The 18863-nt window shown below is 38.1% G+C and overlaps 1 protein-coding gene across 1 annotated transcript in view; it reads left to right on the top strand.

The window, feature by feature from the left end:
* LOC122803963 (polyunsaturated fatty acid lipoxygenase ALOX15B-like) overlaps window positions 1-18863 on the top strand; it is a 782621-nt gene that overhangs the window by 212597 nt on the left and 551161 nt on the right. Inside the window, exon 4 of the mRNA XM_044073640.1 lies at window positions 16429-16572. Coding sequence (XP_043929575.1) covers window positions 16429-16572 — 144 coding nt within the window. The remainder of the gene's footprint in view (window positions 1-16428; window positions 16573-18863) is intronic.

Raw genomic sequence — 18863 nt, 5'->3', positions numbered from 1 at the left:
ATTGTCAGTGCCCAGTCCATCTTCAAATTCTTTATATATTTCTTCATATACCTCTTTTCTAAAACAATAATACTCTTTTTCCATTCCCCTTATAAACCTTTCATTAAATTTACTAATATATTTGGCAACAACCACTCAGTCTAGGCTGTATAATACATTCACATACCGAAATGATTTATGGCAACAACCACTCAGTCTAGGCTGTATAATATATTCTCATACTTAAATGATTTATGGTAACAACCATTCGGTCTGGTAACAACCATTCGGTCTAGGCTGTGTAACAGATTCTTGTACCTAAATGATTTATGGTAGCAACCATTCAGTCTAGGCTGTATAATACATTCTCATACTTAAATGATTTATGGTAACAACCATTCAGTCTAGGTTGTTTATTTATTTTATTTATTTATTTTCAGTTTGATTACCGGGGAAGTCCACTGGGCCAAGAAGTGCCCATTTTCAGTGGAGGCCCGGGGAGAAAAGCTCCATGAACAGTATAATACAATATAGGTTACAAAATGCAAATAAAGGTTGCAAAGTGAAATACCATACATTGTATGGTTGTATAATAGATTCTCATACTATTTATGGTAACAACCATTCAGTCTAGGTTGTATAATAGATTCTCGTACCATTTATGGTAACAACCATTCGGTCTAGGCTGTATAATAGATTCTTGTACCTAAATGATTTATGGTAACAACAATTCAGTCTATGCTGTATAATAGATTCTCTTTCCTAAATGATTTATGGTAACAACCATTCAGTCTGGGCTGTATAACAGGTTCTCATACCTAAATGATTTATGGTAATAACCATTTAGTCTGGGTTGTATAATAGAGTCTCTTTCCTAAATGATTTATGGTAACAACCATTCAGTCTGGGCTGTATAATAGTCTCTTTCCTAAATGATTTATGGTAACAACCATTCAGTCTGGGCTGTATAATAGAGTCTCTTTCCTAAATGATTTATGGTAACAACCTTTCAGTCCAGGCTGTATAACAGATTCTCGAACTAAATGATTTATGGTAACAACCATTCAGCCGAGGCTGTATAATAGATTCTCCTACCTAAATGATTTATGGTAACAACCATTCAGCTGAGGCTGTATAATAGATTCTCCTACCTAAATGATTTATGGTAACAACCATTTGGTCTGGACTGTATAATAGATTATCTTTCCTAAATGATTTATGGTAACAACCTTTCAGTCTGGGCTGTATAATAGGTTCTCATACCTAAATGATTTATGGTAACAACCATTCAGCTGAGGCTGTATAATAGATTCTCCTACCTAAATGATTTATGGTAACAACCATTCGGTCTGGACTGTATAATAGATTATCTTTCCTAAATGATTTATGGTAACAACCTTTCAGTCTGGGCTGTATAATAGATTCTCCTACCTAAATTATTTATGGTAACAACCATTCAGCTGAGGCTGTATAATAGATTCTCCTACCTAAATGATTTATGGTAACAGTCATTCAGTCTAGGCTGTATAATGGATTCTCATACCTAAATGATCTCAGGTTCAGCATGACAAAGGACTGCAGGTCCCAATGAGTATTTGTATTCCTTTCCCTATTTATATAGTAGAAACACTTCCTCCAAGCACTAACATAATAACTACATGAGTGGAAACATCTATAACATTAACTTATGCCTTATGTTCTCATAATTCTTAACTGTAGGTAGCACAGTTTATTTGGTTTTAAGTGTTGTATTATGTAAATGAGCATTCCTTATCTAACTATAAATCTATGTTTCTTAAAATATCCTGTTCATATCAAATATTTCCATATGTATCTATCTATATATGTATGTTTGTATATATGTGAGTACATCTAGTAGGATGCTTATGTCAGCTGTATGCTTATTATACAAACTTAAAATTGATATTCCTTTTTCTTTATGAATAATACTGCTTATATTTACAGGTTAAAACAAAGGTGTAATAATTTCCATTTTTTAATATGTTTCCTCAGCGTATGTTTTTTCCCCATTTTTGTGTCTCTTACACTGGAACCTAGTGTCTTATCTTGAAACTTTTCTTCTTTCAATACTTCTCCCATTTCCCCAATTTAGTTAGCACCTTAAATCTATCTTCATGTCCGCAATCATTTATTTGTAAGCTCTCATTGAGTATTTCATTTTCCTTTAAATTATATTTTGTATTTAATTCAACATCTCCAGATTCAATGTCTGCTGTAGAATTGTCCTGTTTTACCTCATTACATTCACATGCATTTGCCATTTTATATAATACTTCCTGTCTTCATACAGTTGAAACAAAAATGTCCCGCATTATAAACATGTAACATTTTATTTTACTTTTTCCTGTGTGCCCCACTTTCCCTTACTGATGACATATTTTCTTAGTGGAGTTAGAAATTGTAATGTGCCTCTTATGATGCCTTTCATATCCACAAATCAAGCTAAATGACATGTTCGTGTCTTTCTGCTTTAGAGTGACCCAGGCTTCCTATGTCCCATTCCAAATACCTACGTTATCACAAACACTGGAAATATTATGCACTTCTTTAGATGAGTCTTCAAGATAGTTACATGTCCATTTCTTCAATGACATCCATTCTAAACAGCAAAAAAAAGTTTATTTTTAGTAAATAGCCAGCTCTTGAAAATATATACTTATTCCAGGGACATACCATGTGTTTTTTGTCTCTCTTCCAATTTCTTAACTTAACTTACCTTTCAGTCAGCATTCCACTGATTGTTCTCCTGCAACACTCATCTTGTCTCTACCCGCTCTGCTCACCCTGTGGGTTCACTCCGCTCCCCTCCCTACCCCCAAATTCCACCCACCCCCAGGGGTCCTACCTTTATACTTCCTACCCATACCTCCTCCTCTTCCTGTTACTCTCTAACCACACCCCTTTCTTCTTCCCATTACTCCCTAACCACACCCCTTCCTCTTCCCAATACTTTCTAATCATACCTTATAATCCTACCTTTTCCTCTTCAAAGACACCATTCCCACTATCTTTTCTCCCTACACATTCTCCTGTCACCAAACTCCACGAATATTAACCCCACTACCCTCCTCCTATCACACCACACTCTACTCACTCTCTCATCTCCTCACTATAGATTTCTATTTTCTACCTACATAAAACACTATCTATTCATATAATGAATAAACAATCCATCCCATTCTTTTTCACACTCTTATTCACACTCTCACTACTACCTCCTATAATCCTCACACATCTATTCACCTCTTTTGAAAATCCACTAGACCAAACCAAAACTATCCCAAAAAAGAAACCAACTCTCCAAATTCACCTCTATATTTTATTCATGCGAATATAACATCCTCATCTAACTACATACTTCCTAAATATCATAGAACACTACATACAAAATACAGCAATCTAAACCTCAAAAAATGTCTATCGCTATACAGCAGACTACCCAACCCATATTATCTAAGCATGCTACTCTCTTTAAAGGATGGTGACATCCACCCTATCCCAGGCCCCCTAACAACTCCTATCTCTCTCATCAACCTCAAAGAATCAACTACCCAAGCCCTCTCTAAACAATCTAACTCCCTTTTAATTGTTCATCTTAATATCCACAGTATAAATAATAAAGTTACTCAACTCCAAGCTCTAACTGAAATCTATTCCTTTGATATTCTCTGCTTAACAGAAACCTGGTTAAAACCAGCAACCAAAGATAATGAAATCATCCCACCTGGATATAATATCCTGAGACTAGACCGTACATCCAAGAAAGGTGGAAGGGTTGCTATCCTATATAAACCTAGCTTACAATTAACCACTCATAACTGCAAACCACCTTTAGACTCCAATGCAGAAATTCTTATATCTAAACTTCTTCTTAACAATTCCAAATCTATCTATATAATTTGCATATATCTACCTCCTGGTAATAACACAGCAACTATGTAAAATTTACTTTGCTGGCTTTCCCAAAACATACATCAAGAAACCATTATCCTAGGTGACACAAATATTGACTGGACCTGCTTCTGCAGCAGCCTCCCCACAAACCATATTAACCTATATGGGTATTCCCAAACCATTACCTCCCCTACCAGAATAAATAAATCTAACAAGAAATCAAGCTTATTAGACTGGATTCTCATTAACCATCATCCTCACATTTATGACTCAGGAACCCTCCCTGATAATTTAAGTGACCACTCTCTTACCTATATCATCAGACATAAAATCAACTTTCCCTCCTCAACATCCATTAAAAACATCAGGTCTAAAAATTACTTTAACCCTGAACTTTTCCAGATGGAACTAAAAGCATGTAACTGGTCACCCTTACAAAACCTTCCTTTAGATTAAGCCGTTAGTTACTTTAACTCCACCTTCCTTGCCATCCTCAACCACCATGCCCCATCCATAATTAGAATTAAAACCAAACATGCTCCATGGCTCTCAAAAGAAACCAAACATAAAATCAATATGAGAAACAAACATTGGGCAAAATGGAGGAAAACTAAAAACCCTATAGACCAACAAAAATTTAGACATCTAAGAAATGAAACTAAAAAACTATATTATCTGACAAAAAAAACTACTACCTGCAATCCCAACAAGCTAGTCAAAACAAGCCGCAAACATTTTGGTCTAGTATCAACCAGCTACTCTATCCAGGACAATCCACTACTCCAAACCCTCAAAACACTGAAGACAAAACAGCAATGAATATAGCTAACGCTTTTAATACCTTTTTTGCTGATGCTATACAAACACTAGCTAGTCAACTATCACCAAATAACTTCACTCTACCTTCCAATGAATCAACCTCACCCTTTACATTTCACTTTCAACCCATACCAACATCCTGTATTCAAACCCTTCTACAGAAACTGAAACCATGCTCCCCCTCAGCAGACCAACTACCTGCTGAATTCCTACAACTATCCACCAAAGCCTTTGCCTATCCTATTTCTAGCCTAATCAATAGAACTATTACTGAAAGTTATATCCCCAGTTTATGGAAAATTTCCCATATTATCCCCCTCCACAAAGGAGGACAATCCACTGACCTCTCCAATTACCGCCCCATTGCCCTCCTCTCACCTCTGGCAAAAATCATGGAAAAATGCATTCATTGACAGTTACTTGAACATCTAATACAAAATAACTTACTAGCCAACTGTCAGCATGGTTTTAGACCTTCACATAGCACTACTACTGCCCTTCTTTCTTTCACAGATTGTATCAACAAAAACTGTAATCTAAACAAACTCTATTCAGCCCTATTTATTGACCTGTCTAAAGCACTTGACATGGTAAATCACCAAATTCTCATCAAAATACTAAAATCCCTGTCACTTGATATATCCTCCATAAAATGGTTCCAGTCCTACCTTGATAAAAGACAACAGGCCGTACTTTGGCACAAATCTCACTCTACTCACCTGCCCGTCAACCTGGGTGTCCCTCAAGGCTCCATCCTTGGACCCCTACTTTTTTCCATATTCATCAATGACCTTCACCTTGCCATCCCCCAAGCTACATGCATACAATATGCGGATGACTCTACACTGATATGCTCAGCCCCCTCTTCTCCAGAACTTCTCTATCTTACCCAACAAGTATTTAACACAGTTGAGCAATGGTTCACACATAGATGCCTTCTCCTAAAGCCCAAAAAGACTAAACTCCTTTTCTCTCCTAAGAAGTCCCTCCCAATGGATTTCTCAGTAAACTCTACCAATAAAACTATTATATACCCTGAACCAACCACCAAACTATTAGGTGTCACCATTGACAATAATCTGAACTTTGACATCCATATTAACAACACTATAAAAACAGTCAACAAAAAGCTAGGCTCGCTCTATAGGATAAAATCCTTTCTCCTACCTTCAGCTCGAACCACTATAGCACACACTCATCTAATATCTTCTCTTCTTTATGCCTCTCCTATTTTTACTAACCTATCTAAAAATAATCTTAGCAAATTGGAAATGTCCTACAATAACATTGCAAGATTTGCTACAGGCAACCCATTTAGAACCCATCACTGCCTTAATTAGAGCAACTAGGATGGCTCAAACTTCAAAATCTAATTAAATTCCATCAACTAACTATAGCCCACAACACTCTTTACAAACCTTCCAAAACGCCTATTCTTTCCACACTAATCACTCCCTATAAAAACCTGGAATCCTTAAGGTCTTCTCAGAAACTTCTAATACATACTACTAAAACAAACAATAAGGCTGGTGACTCCCTTTTTTCTAATATTGTTGGAAAAGCCTGGAATCTCCTCCCAAATGAACTCTCCACACTTCCCTCACTATCCTGCTTCAAAAATAAATTGAAATTGTTCCTCAAAACTCACTGGTTATGCCCATGCTCCAAACCTGACTAGTCTATATGTGTCTCTAAATACTTTTCTCTTCCTACCCTGTCTACTCACACACAGCAACTCCTATTAAACTAATTTACTAAACTATCTCTAACATACCTTGATTGTATTAGCATTCCTTTGTTATGCCTGTATTCTGCACTGTAAATATTACTGTGTTAACCTGTAATGGATACTGTTAATAGTTTTTATTTGTCTCATGTTTCGTTAGTTGTGATTGTGTTAATTTCATTGTCCTACCTAGGAGCTTATCTCCCCAGGCTTCTACTGAAAATGGACATGTATCCAGTTAGACTAGCCCGGTCAACAAATGCAAAATAAAATAAAATAAATTTTTCAATTACTTGTTCTATAAAACTAAATACGTCTACAGATTCAAAAGTGACATCAGAGAAAGTTTCCATTATTAGCTGAACAATAAATCAGCTTGTGAACAGATTAAAGGCTTAATAAATTAGTTCCACATAGTTTATATGTCTGTTTTAGTTTAATTTTGACCAAGAGGAGCTTTCTATCATTTACTTCCCTTTTCAGTCTTGTCTCAGCCATGATGTTACTGCTACATAATGTCTTATGATATCACTTCCTCCCTTCTCACTCTGTTGACTTCCTGTGTCACACTCTAAATGAACTGACTACTCCTCCAACCTGCTATTATACATTATTACCCATCTAAATCACACTGTGTCACTGCCTGTGACCGTTCCAGAATGTTTTCATTATCTTGTTCAGGCTTTTCCAATGAACAAACCAAGTTCTCAGTCTGCAGTTTCAGACTGCAATTCTACAATTAGAACTTCTTGTTCTAAAGCCATTTTCTACTCTTTTTCAACAAAGTATTTATTAGTACTTGCACCGTTACCCTCTGACTCTGCGAGTAAAGTCGTCTCTCCTCCATGTTATCTAAAATATTCCCTCTACAGAAAGAGTACAGGAAGTTCCCCCATGCCCTGGCCAAATTACCATTAGTGTGAATAGAACCTTGAGTCTCCCCTGAAAATGGACATTTGCCTAGTAGGACTAACCTGATCAAACAAATTGTAAGTACATGAACAGACAAATAATTACGTGACACTTCACTGAACCAAATCCACTTCACAGGGTTTTACATTAAACACACCTAATGAAAATGAAAATACTCTCTAATCACACAAGGACCCCTCTGCAAACCCACCACATTTCCATCCCTATTCACTATTCCAGAGAGTGCCCTTTGTAAACCATATCTGCATCTAAGATCATCTAGCCACAAATAAATACAACAGGATGGACTCCACAACACTAACCTTCTCATGGATAATAACACGTGTCATCTGCATCTACACAACCTGCACACGCAGTTAATAAATGAAGCCCAGAAATGTGTTTGACATGCTACAGCCATGAGCATGACATGTTACAGCCATGTATGATGTGTCACAACCATGTGTATGCCGTGTTACAGCCATGTGCATGACATGTTACTCCCATGTGTATGACATGTTAAAGCCATGTGTATGACATGTTACAACCATGTGTATGACATGTTACAACCGTGCACAAGTGTCTCAGCCATGTATGCCTCTCCAGATAATGACCTACATATTCCATACACACAAACCATGCAGACCTTCTGTTCTCCAGTTCATTATCCTCCAGCATTTCTATTTAAGCTATGACAAGTACCAGTCAGTTATTGCATGCATTAATCCCAAACAAACCCACTGAAAAGAAATGCTGCTTTGTGACTGTTGTTAACAACCACAATGAAGTTCACATTTAACTGTGTGTCGCTTGTTTCTACCATGTTTTATTTATGCACACAACTGAGTGAACTATTCTTCATTCTCATAAAGTCAAACACATATAACTCATATAAGTAAAAATATATCACCCAGACAGATGTACCGATATTCAATAAAGTCAAACACATATAACTCATATAAGTAAAAATATATCACCCAGACAGATGTACCGATATTCAATAAAGTCAAACACATATAACTCATATAAGTAAAAATATATCACCCAGACAGATGTACTGATATTCAATAAAGTCAAACACATATAACTCATATAAGTAAAAATATATCACCCAGACAGATGTACTGATATTTAATAAAGTCAAACACATATAACTCATATAAGTACAAATATATCACCCAGACAGATGTACTGATATTCAATAAAGTCAAACACATATAACTCATATAAGTAAAAATATATCACCCAGACAGATGTACTGATATTCAATAAAGTCAAACACATATAACTCATATAAGTAAAATATATCACCCAGACAGATGTACTGATATTCAATAAAGTCAAACACATATAACTCATATAAGTAAAAATATATCACCCAGACAGATGTACTGATATTCAATAAAGTCAAACACATATAACTCATATAAGTAAAAATATATCACCCAGACAGATGTACTGATATTCAATAAAGTCAAACACATATAACTCATATAAGTACAAATATATCACCCAGACAGATGTACTGATATTCAATAAAGTCAAACACATATAACTCATATAAGTACAAATATATCACCCAGACAGATGTACTGATATTCAATAAAGTCAAACACATATAACTCATATAAGTACAAATATATCACCCAGACAGATGTACTGATATTCAATAAAGTCAAACACATATAACTCATATAAGTACAAATATATCACCCAGACAGATGTACTGATATTCAATAAAGTCAAACACATATAACTCATATAAGTAAAAATATATCACCCAGACAGATGTACTGATATTCAATAAAGTCAAACACATATAACTCATATAAGTAAAAATATATCACCCAGACAGATGTACTGATATTCAATAAAGTCAAACACATATAACTCATATAAGTACAAATATATCACCCAGACAGATGTACTGATATTCAATAATGTCAAACACATATAACTCATATAAGTAAAATATATCACCCAGACAGATGTACTGATATTCAATAAAGTCAAACACATATAACTCATATAAATAAAAATATATCACCCAGACAGATGTACTGATATTCAATAAAGTCAAACGCATATAACTCATATAAGTAAAAATATATCACCAAGACAGATGTACTGATATTCAATAAAGTCAAACGCATATAACTCATATAAGTAAAAATATATCACCAAGACAGATGTACTGATATTCAATAAAGTCAAACACATATAACTCATATAAGTAAAAATATATCACCCAAACAGATGTACTGATATTCAATAAAGTCAAACACATATAACTCATATAAGTAAAAATATATCACCCAGACAGATGTACTGTTATTCAATAAAGTCAAACACATATAACTCATATAAGTAAAAATATATCACCCAGCCAGATGTACTGATATTCAATAAAGTCAAACACATATAACTCATATAAGTAAAAATATATCACCAAGACAGATGTACTGATATTTAATAAAGTCAAACACATTTTTCCATTAATAAAGATATCTGTGGCTATCCTTTCTCATATCTGTGGCTATCCTTTCTCATAATCTCCCATAGAAAAGTTTACATATTATAATGCAGATAAAACTTCCACTTTTTATCTTGTGTTTATTGCATTTAAGTATTTTTTCATGTACATATTTCCATTAGTCAAGTTGTAAAACTGAGAAATGCATGTCAGGCCTGATAGCAACTGTATTCTGCTTTAAAGACTAGTTAACTTTATTTTTCTAAATATCAGAAAGTAACTACACAACTCTGATCTGTTTAGACAAGAGGTTTAAGATTTTACCAATTGTATTTTAAATAAGTGGGGTTCTGGGAGCCTGTGCCTGGTAGAGTATAGCCTCCCTTAAAAGGAAGGTAAACATATAGCTATAGAATACTCCTTGAGTGCAGCTTGTGGAGAAATATCTGCAACCCAGCCATGTTGTCCCAGTGGAATCACAAGTCCTAGTAGCTTTCTAGTAGCTTTCGTGGCTGCCTGTGGAGTCACAGGTCTTAGTAGGTTAGGTGGCTGCCTGTGGAGTCTGGATCCACAAAGTGTCCTTATGGAGGAGTCCTTTTATTTTAAGAGAGGTGAGGCAGCATGGCCAAGCTTGGGTTGGACTCAGTGGATGTAGATAAAACCTCAGTGGTGAGGCTGTCGGAGGGCAAAACTCTACTAAAAGCTAAAGCAGTAGCAGATAAAAAAATGGTAGAAAAAAATCAAAAGACAAAATCAGGTAGACAATGCTCAGTCAACACGACACACAGCAGTAGAAGAGGCTTAGAAAGAAAGAAAACACGCGGACAAAATCTCTCTACTTCTCCTTTGGTGATCTTTATTATAGCCAGCTGAAGCACTGTTCCAATGTATGAAAAAAGAAGCAATTACATGCCTATTTATACAGCTAAGGGCGGGTGTGTCTGAGGGAACCAATCGGTGGTAACTGCTGCAGTATCTAAAAAGTAACAAGTCCACTATGGTACTAGGAACATTTTAGCATTTAGCAATCCCAGAAGTTACAAAAATATTGAATTAATCCATTCATAAAGTAGCAAAAAAATACACACATAAAACCATTAATCTTATCCAGCCAATCGCTCTTAGTAACCCTGTGTGTCTGGAGTGGATAGTGAGGGTTTGTTCCTACTAATGCTATGGATCCAAGGGCTGTTTTGAGGGGAGAATTGGGTGCGCTGGAATGTAAGATCATACTGGTAGTGGCTAGGGGTTAGAGTTAGCTGGAAGGTTGGCAGTGCTTTTCAATGCATCTTCATCAGGGTGCCTTGTACAAAAAAGAGAGGGGGCTAGAGAGACACAGAAACACAGTAGCAAACAAATAAAACAAAAGAAGGGGGCAATGGGCTTGGTATGAAAGACAGTGGCCCAGAGAGAGCGGCATGCACTTAATAGTATATGGAAAGAACGGCATGCGCTGCATTTAATAATATATAGAAATGGAGCCTTAATGCCACGGACCGCAAAACAGGATCCAAAGTGAGAACCTGGAAAATGTAAATCCATTAGACTAAAAAACATAAGACTTTAAAACATTAGACTAAAGAACAGTAAACCCATTAAAACATATATTGCCTAAGATACATGTCTCAACGGGTGCTAGATAGAGCTTTAGGCATAGCAGCTAAATCTTTTTGACACAGGGAATATGGAGTTAAAAAAACAAAACATAGAAAAACTGGGTGCAGGGATCACGATAGAACCGGGTAAGAAAAAATGGAGTAGACCTGCTCCTAAAAGAGGTAAGCCATGGCTATAGAGTGATTATAACCCAATAGCTACGAGGCGTAGGAAAGGGAGTGTAGATAGGCTGGGAAAAACAATGGTGTGAGGGAACCATGTCTTAAAAAGGATATCAATATAACGAGTAAAACAGAAAATATGTGTGTTAACTAAGAACAGGGAAATAACAAAGGAGAATAACTACGGCGATGACTGTGTGTGGGGGGAGCAGGGAGCTGATGTGAGTGCACTCTATGATAGGAAAGGAGTAAAAAAATATACATTTGTGAAAAATAAATAATATATACCAGACGGTTGGTGACCTAGGAAGAAAAAGGTGGCTCTTAAAAAGGAAACCGGGCCCAGCCTGAGAGTGTGGCTAAAAGGCTGAGCATGGGACACTCAGACTGGAGTGTGGAGATTGGAGGGGAGTGGGGCATTAAATGGGAAGTCATGAAGTGGCATGCTGGGACCGGGGAATATAACAAATAATGACCGTGGAGAGGAATAAAATGCATCTATGGAATAAAGAAGAAAGAAGACCTCAAGCTGAACAATGTGGACCCACAGAAGACATAAAGGAGGAAAGGGAGGAGACCCAGAATGTAACAGTAGAAAGCTTAAGGGGTGTGAGGAAAACAAAGATCACTAGTAAAACAAAATAAAATAAACACAGAAAAGGCAAATAGTAAAATAGAATTGGCAGAGGGAGGATGAGCTCAGCAATAACCTAGAAAGAGAATCATGGTAGACAAAAAAATCATGACAATGTAGCAATAAAGAAGAGTAAAATACAATAATAAAGAATTTAAATGTAAACTATCTTAAAGAAACTAAATGCATAAAAGTGTATTCAATGCTCATAAAAAACAATAAAATGACCAGAGATGGCAAGACCTAGAGTGCAAAAAATAAGTGTACCTTGCTAGACCATCTTATAGACTTTTCTTAAGTACAGTATAGGGCTAAGAGACTCTGCATAGTTGAGTCCCGGTGGTTTTCTGGCTTGAAGTTTGATTTGCCATCGTAGCTCCTTTTCCAGCAATTCACTGTAGTTGTCATTCAGGGGTGTGTGGTCTAGTAGGTGGAATTTGAAGGTGCTGTGGCCTTGAGTTTCGATGGCATGTAGGGCTAGTTGGTTTGTCCATTTGAGGTATTTTAGATCAGTAGACAACACCCTCCAGGTTTCAGTCCCCCTCTCATATTGGAGAAGTACTGCCTTTTGTTGTTCAGACAGTAGAAACTGCTGGTCCCACTCATATGTTTACAGTAATGGCAAGGTGGGTCACTGCATGTGTAAGCCCCTGGGGTGCCAAGGTCTGCTGGTGCTGGGTGTTCCAAAAAATCGCAGATGCTCTTACACCTCATTGCTGTGAAAGTTGGTCTTTCTGGAAAATGTGTCCAAAATTCCTGTTGCTGGTGATGATGGTCCAGTTGTCCATGATGATCCTGAGGATGTAGTAGTAGTCAAGAGAGTAGTCAAGGATACAGTTGAGCTTGTATCTCTTATCGGGAATCAGGAGGTCCTGTTGCTTGTGAATGGTCTGAAAGTCCCCTAGATCTTGTGGAGAATGATGGGGTTCAGAATCCTCCTGATGAGCCTCTTTGTGTAACCTCTGGCTAGGAAGTCCCTTTGTAGCTCCTGTATGGTTCTAAGGAAGTCAGTCATTTCCTTGGAGACATGGGAGATACTCAGACTCTGAGACTTGAAAACACTGATCTTGTGTTTCTAAGGGTGCATGCTAGCGACATGAAGGAAAAAGGTGAACCTGGTTGATTTCTGATAGAGGGCGTGAATCAAAGATGTTGGGTTCTCTTTCTTCCTGATGATGAGGTATAGGAACTCAATCTCCTCCTGGCTCTGTTTGGCTGTGAACTTGAGAAAGAGGTAGACCTGTTAATGTGTTGTAGAAAATTTTGAAGGTTGTCCTGGCTTCCATTCCAGACGAGAAAAATGTCATCTATGAACCTGAAGTAGCAAGACATGGCACTGTAGAATGTGGCAATGAAGACATGGTCATGCCCCCACTTCCTCAAATACATGTTGGCCAGGCTGGGAGCCATGGCTGCTCCCATGGCTATGCCTGCGCTCTGTAGTAATGCCCATCGAACTGAAAGAAGTTATTGGCTAGGAGGAGTGTGAGGAGTCTGCCTAGAAGTTCGACATCTCCTGGTAGTGCTGCATGATCCATCTGGTAGGCCTCTGCAGTGGCAGAAATGCAGTAGTTGTGTGGCAAGACAGTGTACAAAGACTCCACATCAGTGGTGACAAGGGTGGATTCACTGTGGTTGGGGGTGTCCTTAATTTTGTCCAGAAAGCTGATGGAGTCTAGGACATAGGATCTGTTTTTTACTGCTAAAGTTTCAGGTGGAAATCGAGGTATAGGGCTATGGTCTCAGTAATGGATCCCTCGCTGGCCACTACTGGATGGTATGGTGGGTCCAGTAGGTTTTTGTGTGGCTTGAGGATACCAAAGAATTGGGGCAGTCTAGGATGGTCTATGGAGAAAAAATGAAGTAGCCCCTCTTCTATTATCTATCATGACTTCATGTTTAGTACCCCACTCCCCTCAATCTCTGCTCTCCTGTCCAAGCATCTCAAGCTTGGCCTTTTAGCCACACTCCCAGGCTGGGCCCTGTTTCCTTTTAAGAGCCACCTTTTTATTCCTAGGTCACCAACCCTCTGGTATATATTATTTATTTTTCACATATGTATATTTTTTCACTCCTTTCCTGTCATAGACTGCACTCGGGTCAGCCCCCCACCCCCCTCACACACAACCATTCCCGTAGTTCTTCTCCGTTGTTATTTCCCTGTTCTTAGTTAACACACATCTTTTCTGTTTTACTCGTTATATTGATATCCTTTTTAAGATGTGGTTCCCTCACACCATTGTTTTCCCCAGCCTATCTACACTCCCCTTCCCATGCGCATTATTTACTGCCAGTTTTTGTTTCCTTTGTTTCCTTTGTTTTCTTTGGCACCAAGACCCCTGGCACCAGTCCAGTTCTGTTTTTCAGACCCCTGGCCTTGTATCTGTCAGGTTATAGCCACTCTATAGCCACAGCTTCCCTCGTTTAGGAACAGGTCTACTTTGTTTTTTTGTATCTGGTTCTGTCATGATCCCCCCACCCAGTTTAAGCAGTTTTTCTACATTTTGTTTTTTTAACTCTGTGTTCCCTGTGTCAAAAAGATTTATCTGCTATGCCTAAAGGTCTATCCAGCATCTGTGGTGACACAGTAGTTAAGCAATATATGTTTTATTTGGTTTACTGTTCTTTAGTCTAATGTTTTTAAGTCTTATGTTTTTTAGTGTAATGGATTTACATTTTCCACCTTCCCACTTTGGATCCTGTTTTGCAATCCATGGCATCATGGCTCCCTTTCCATATATTATTACTCGCATGCAGCTCTTTCCATATACTATTAAGTGCATGCCGCTCTCTCTGGGCCACTGCCTTTCATGCCAAGCCCATTGCCCCCTTCTTTTGTTTTATTTGTTTGCTATTGTGTTACTGTGTCTCTCTAGACCCCTCTCTTTTTTGTACGAGCCACCCTAATGAAGATACATTGAAAAGCGCTGCCAACCTTCCAGCTAACTCTAACCCCTAGCCACTACCAGTGCGATCTTTCACTCCAGCCCACCCAGTTCTCCCCTTAAAAGATTCCTTGGGCCCATAGCGTTAGTAGGAACAAACCCTCGACATCCACGCCAGACGCACGAGGCTACTAAGTGCAGTTGGCTGGATAAGATTAATTGTTTTACGTGTGTATTTTTCACTACTTTAAGAATTAATTAATTCAATTTTTTTTGTAACTTCGGGGATTGATAAATGCTAAAATTTGCCTAGTACCGTAGTGGACTTGTTACTTTTTAGATACTGCAGCAGTTTGATAACTGGGTTACAATGCACGATATGGCGGAGATGATGTCAATAGGGTACTTCCAATCATAATAAAAGGCACCCCCCATCCAGTTGGTTCTCTCAGACGCACCCACCCTTAGCTGTATAAATAGGCATGTAATTGCTTCTTTTTTCATACATTGGAACAGCGCTTCGGCTGGCTATAATAAAGATCACCAAAGGAGAAGTAGAGAGATTTTGTCCGCGTGTTTTCTTTCTTTCTAAGCCTCTTCTACTGCTGTGTGTCATGTTGACTGAGCATTGTCTACCTGATTTTGTCTTTTGATTTTTTTTCTACTGTTTTTTGGTCTGCTACTGCTTTAGCTTTTAGTAGAGTTTTGCCCTCTGACAGCCTCACCACTGAGGTTTTATCTACGTCCACTGAGTCCAACCCAAGCCTGGTCACACTGCCACCCCTCTTTTAAACTAAAAGAGCTCCTCCATAAGGACAATTCATGGATCCAGACTCCACAGGCAGCCACCTACGCAACTAAGACCTGTGACTCCACAGGCATCCACAAACACTACTAGTACGCTATTAGAACTTGTGATTCCACTGGGAAAATGTGGCTGGGTTCCAAAGGTTTTTCCCCAAGCTGCACTCAAGGAGTATTCTATAGCTATATTTCTATTTTAAAGAAAGAGCACAAGTATTGTAAGACTTATCATGCCAAACCATAGGAGACCTGAGATGCATGAAACTTTCATTAGTAGCTTTAGTGAATTAATATGTGATGTGGACTCATTTAGTGTGCTTTTAAATTTTAATTATTGTCCAGTGGGTTCACAGGTAGAAATTATACATGATTATATTGATGTTTTTTAAACCTGTCATTATTATTCATATTAATGCTATTGCTTTATGTTCCTTCCAAACATGATAGCAGACCTTTCATTAGTTAATGTATAAATGCGTGTCACTGTTTTTCTGTTTCTACAGAATCAGAGGGTGTATGTGGTTGATTACAGTATACTGGAAGGCATCAGGGCAAATGTCATAAAAGGTGAACCACAATATATTGCTGCACCAATCTGTATCCTTTATGATGACCCGACCAAAGGACTTACTCCAGTAGCTATAAAGGTATTCCTTTTTTTTGCTAATACTAATCACGTGAGTAAAATCAAATTAATGCATATGATGAAGGAAAGAGATATGTGCAGGTCATCACATATATATGGTTACTCAGCCAATACTATCTGTGTGATAATAGTGACTTAAGGTTATTACAGGCTTCATACTGTAATCTTATGAGTTTGTATTTGAATGTCTGGCTCTGAAAAAGTCCTTTAATGTTTCCAGTGCTCTCTGTCATTCCTAAATATATTTTTGATGACAGAATATTATAGGTTCACGTGTGTTTACTAGGCTAAAGACCACAAGGTCATTTTAAGCCTAGCCGTGCATCCCAAATCTCTAACAAGTCCTGATACCCTTGATAAGTGTAAACATGGCCTGGGAGTTGAACTATTTACAGGTTGCCTCTATGCGTTAAAGACATAGGTGCCAAACCAGGGATGAATTTCAAGTTTTCCATCCAATTGTCCAAGTTGCACTTGAATTGGGTTAAAGAGGAACTCTGCTTCACATGGATGGGGAGCCTGTTCCATAGACAGGGTAGTCTCTGGGATACATACCTATCTCTCCAGCAGGTCCTATTTATATCACAGGCAAGGTTTAAGTCTTTAGAGCAGGTAATTCTGGTGGTGTTTGTTTTGTGGATATGCAGGAGGTTCATCAGACTAAGGTGTGACAATGCCCTGTATGCCAGGCATGGATCTCCTCTCAAAAGCCTTTAGGAGACAAAATACAAGGATAGGGCCTTGAGGCGGTCTGCATAGGACATTTTACTTATACCCTGTATTCTTTTAATGAGAAACCTCTGTGGACATTCCAGTTGTTGGATATGCCTAGTTACATAAATACCAAAGGGGGCATTGTACTCAGTGATAGGTCTGATAAATGCCAAATGCAGTGGAACAGTAACCTCACTAGACTTAGATGCCATACCTTTGTTTATAAGCTGCTCAACATAGAATTATTTCCTCACCACTGTAGACACATAATGGTCAAAGGCTAGATTACTATCTGTGTGTATCCCTAAGTCCCTTATTACTGGGTGAATTCTAAGGGATGTGTTGTCAATATGATAGTTACCATGAATGGATGACTTTCCAAAGGATACTGTTATGCACTGTTTGGCATTTAGTTTTAGTCCATGACTCAGACACCAGTTGTTTGTCTGTATCAGCTCCTCCTGCAGAACATTTGTGTCAGTGTGAGAGTCAATGACAGCTTCTAATTTGAAATCATCTGCAGATTTAGTCAGCCAGAGATCACTGGCATTGGCTTTGTCTTCTGAGAAGTAAATGCCAAAAAGGAGCAGTCCAAGGACTGATCCCTGAGGGACTCAACTTGTGACTGACCCCTTTGTATAGGTGGACTCCCCAGTTCTAACTTCATGGGTCCTGTCTGGGAGCCAGTTGGCTATCCAATGGGTGACATACGGGTTTGTACTTACCTCTTGAGTTTGTCAACAGTGCCTGAGTGGGGTATTGTGTCAAATGCCTTGGCCAGGTCAAGATGGGCAGTGTGAAAGATTTTGCCCTCATCCATTGCTTTGGTGACCTTCTCAAAGAAGTCTACCAGGTTAAGTTGGCATAATCTTTCCCTGATGAAACCAAACTGGGGTGGGTCCAGTGGCTGGAGGTTTACTATTTCTCTGTTGATCATCTCCATGATAATTATTTCCATGGCTCTATATGTAAGACTAGTGAGACTTATGGGTCTGTACTTTCCAGGGTCTATAGATGGCCCACCTTTGTGCAGAGGGATGACTGTTATCTTTCTTCATTCATGAGGCATGGAGCCTGTTTTGAGGCTACAGTTAAATAGTAATCCAGAGGTCCTGATAGGTCATGTTTCATGCTATTTAAAAGGCATTCTGGGATATTGTCTGGGCCCATTGATGCATGTTCTTGATCTTAGAGAGAGCATTAAGTGATAGGGGATTTACATTTGATGATATTTCCTGAGGGAAGGTTGAGGGGGAGAGAGGGGTAAAGTTGGAGCTGAATTTATCAGCTAGGAGGTTTTCTATATTTTCTGGCTCAGTATAGGTGGCTCCGTTTATGATGAGCTCTACGTATAATTGTATATTATCTTTGAGGTTATGGACATAGCTAAAAAATGCTTTGTGATTGCCCTTGACCTGGGAGGCCAAATTTACCTCAACTTTGGCTTTGCTAGACTTTATTTGCCCTCTGAGTTGTTTGTTTAGTTTGATGAGAGTGCTTTTATCCTGCTGGGTGCTGCACCTCCTAATTTTTGCCATGATTTTCTTCCTCCTGTTATACAGCCTATTGATTTTGTGA

This window comes from Protopterus annectens, chromosome 6.part0 (genome assembly GCF_019279795.1).
Source record: "Protopterus annectens isolate FY-2018-M chromosome 6.part0, PAN1.0, whole genome shotgun sequence".
Taxonomy (NCBI): Eukaryota; Metazoa; Chordata; order Ceratodontiformes; family Protopteridae; genus Protopterus; species Protopterus annectens.
The sequence above is the reverse complement of the archived record's forward strand: the minus strand, read 5'-3'. Positions and strand labels throughout refer to the sequence as shown.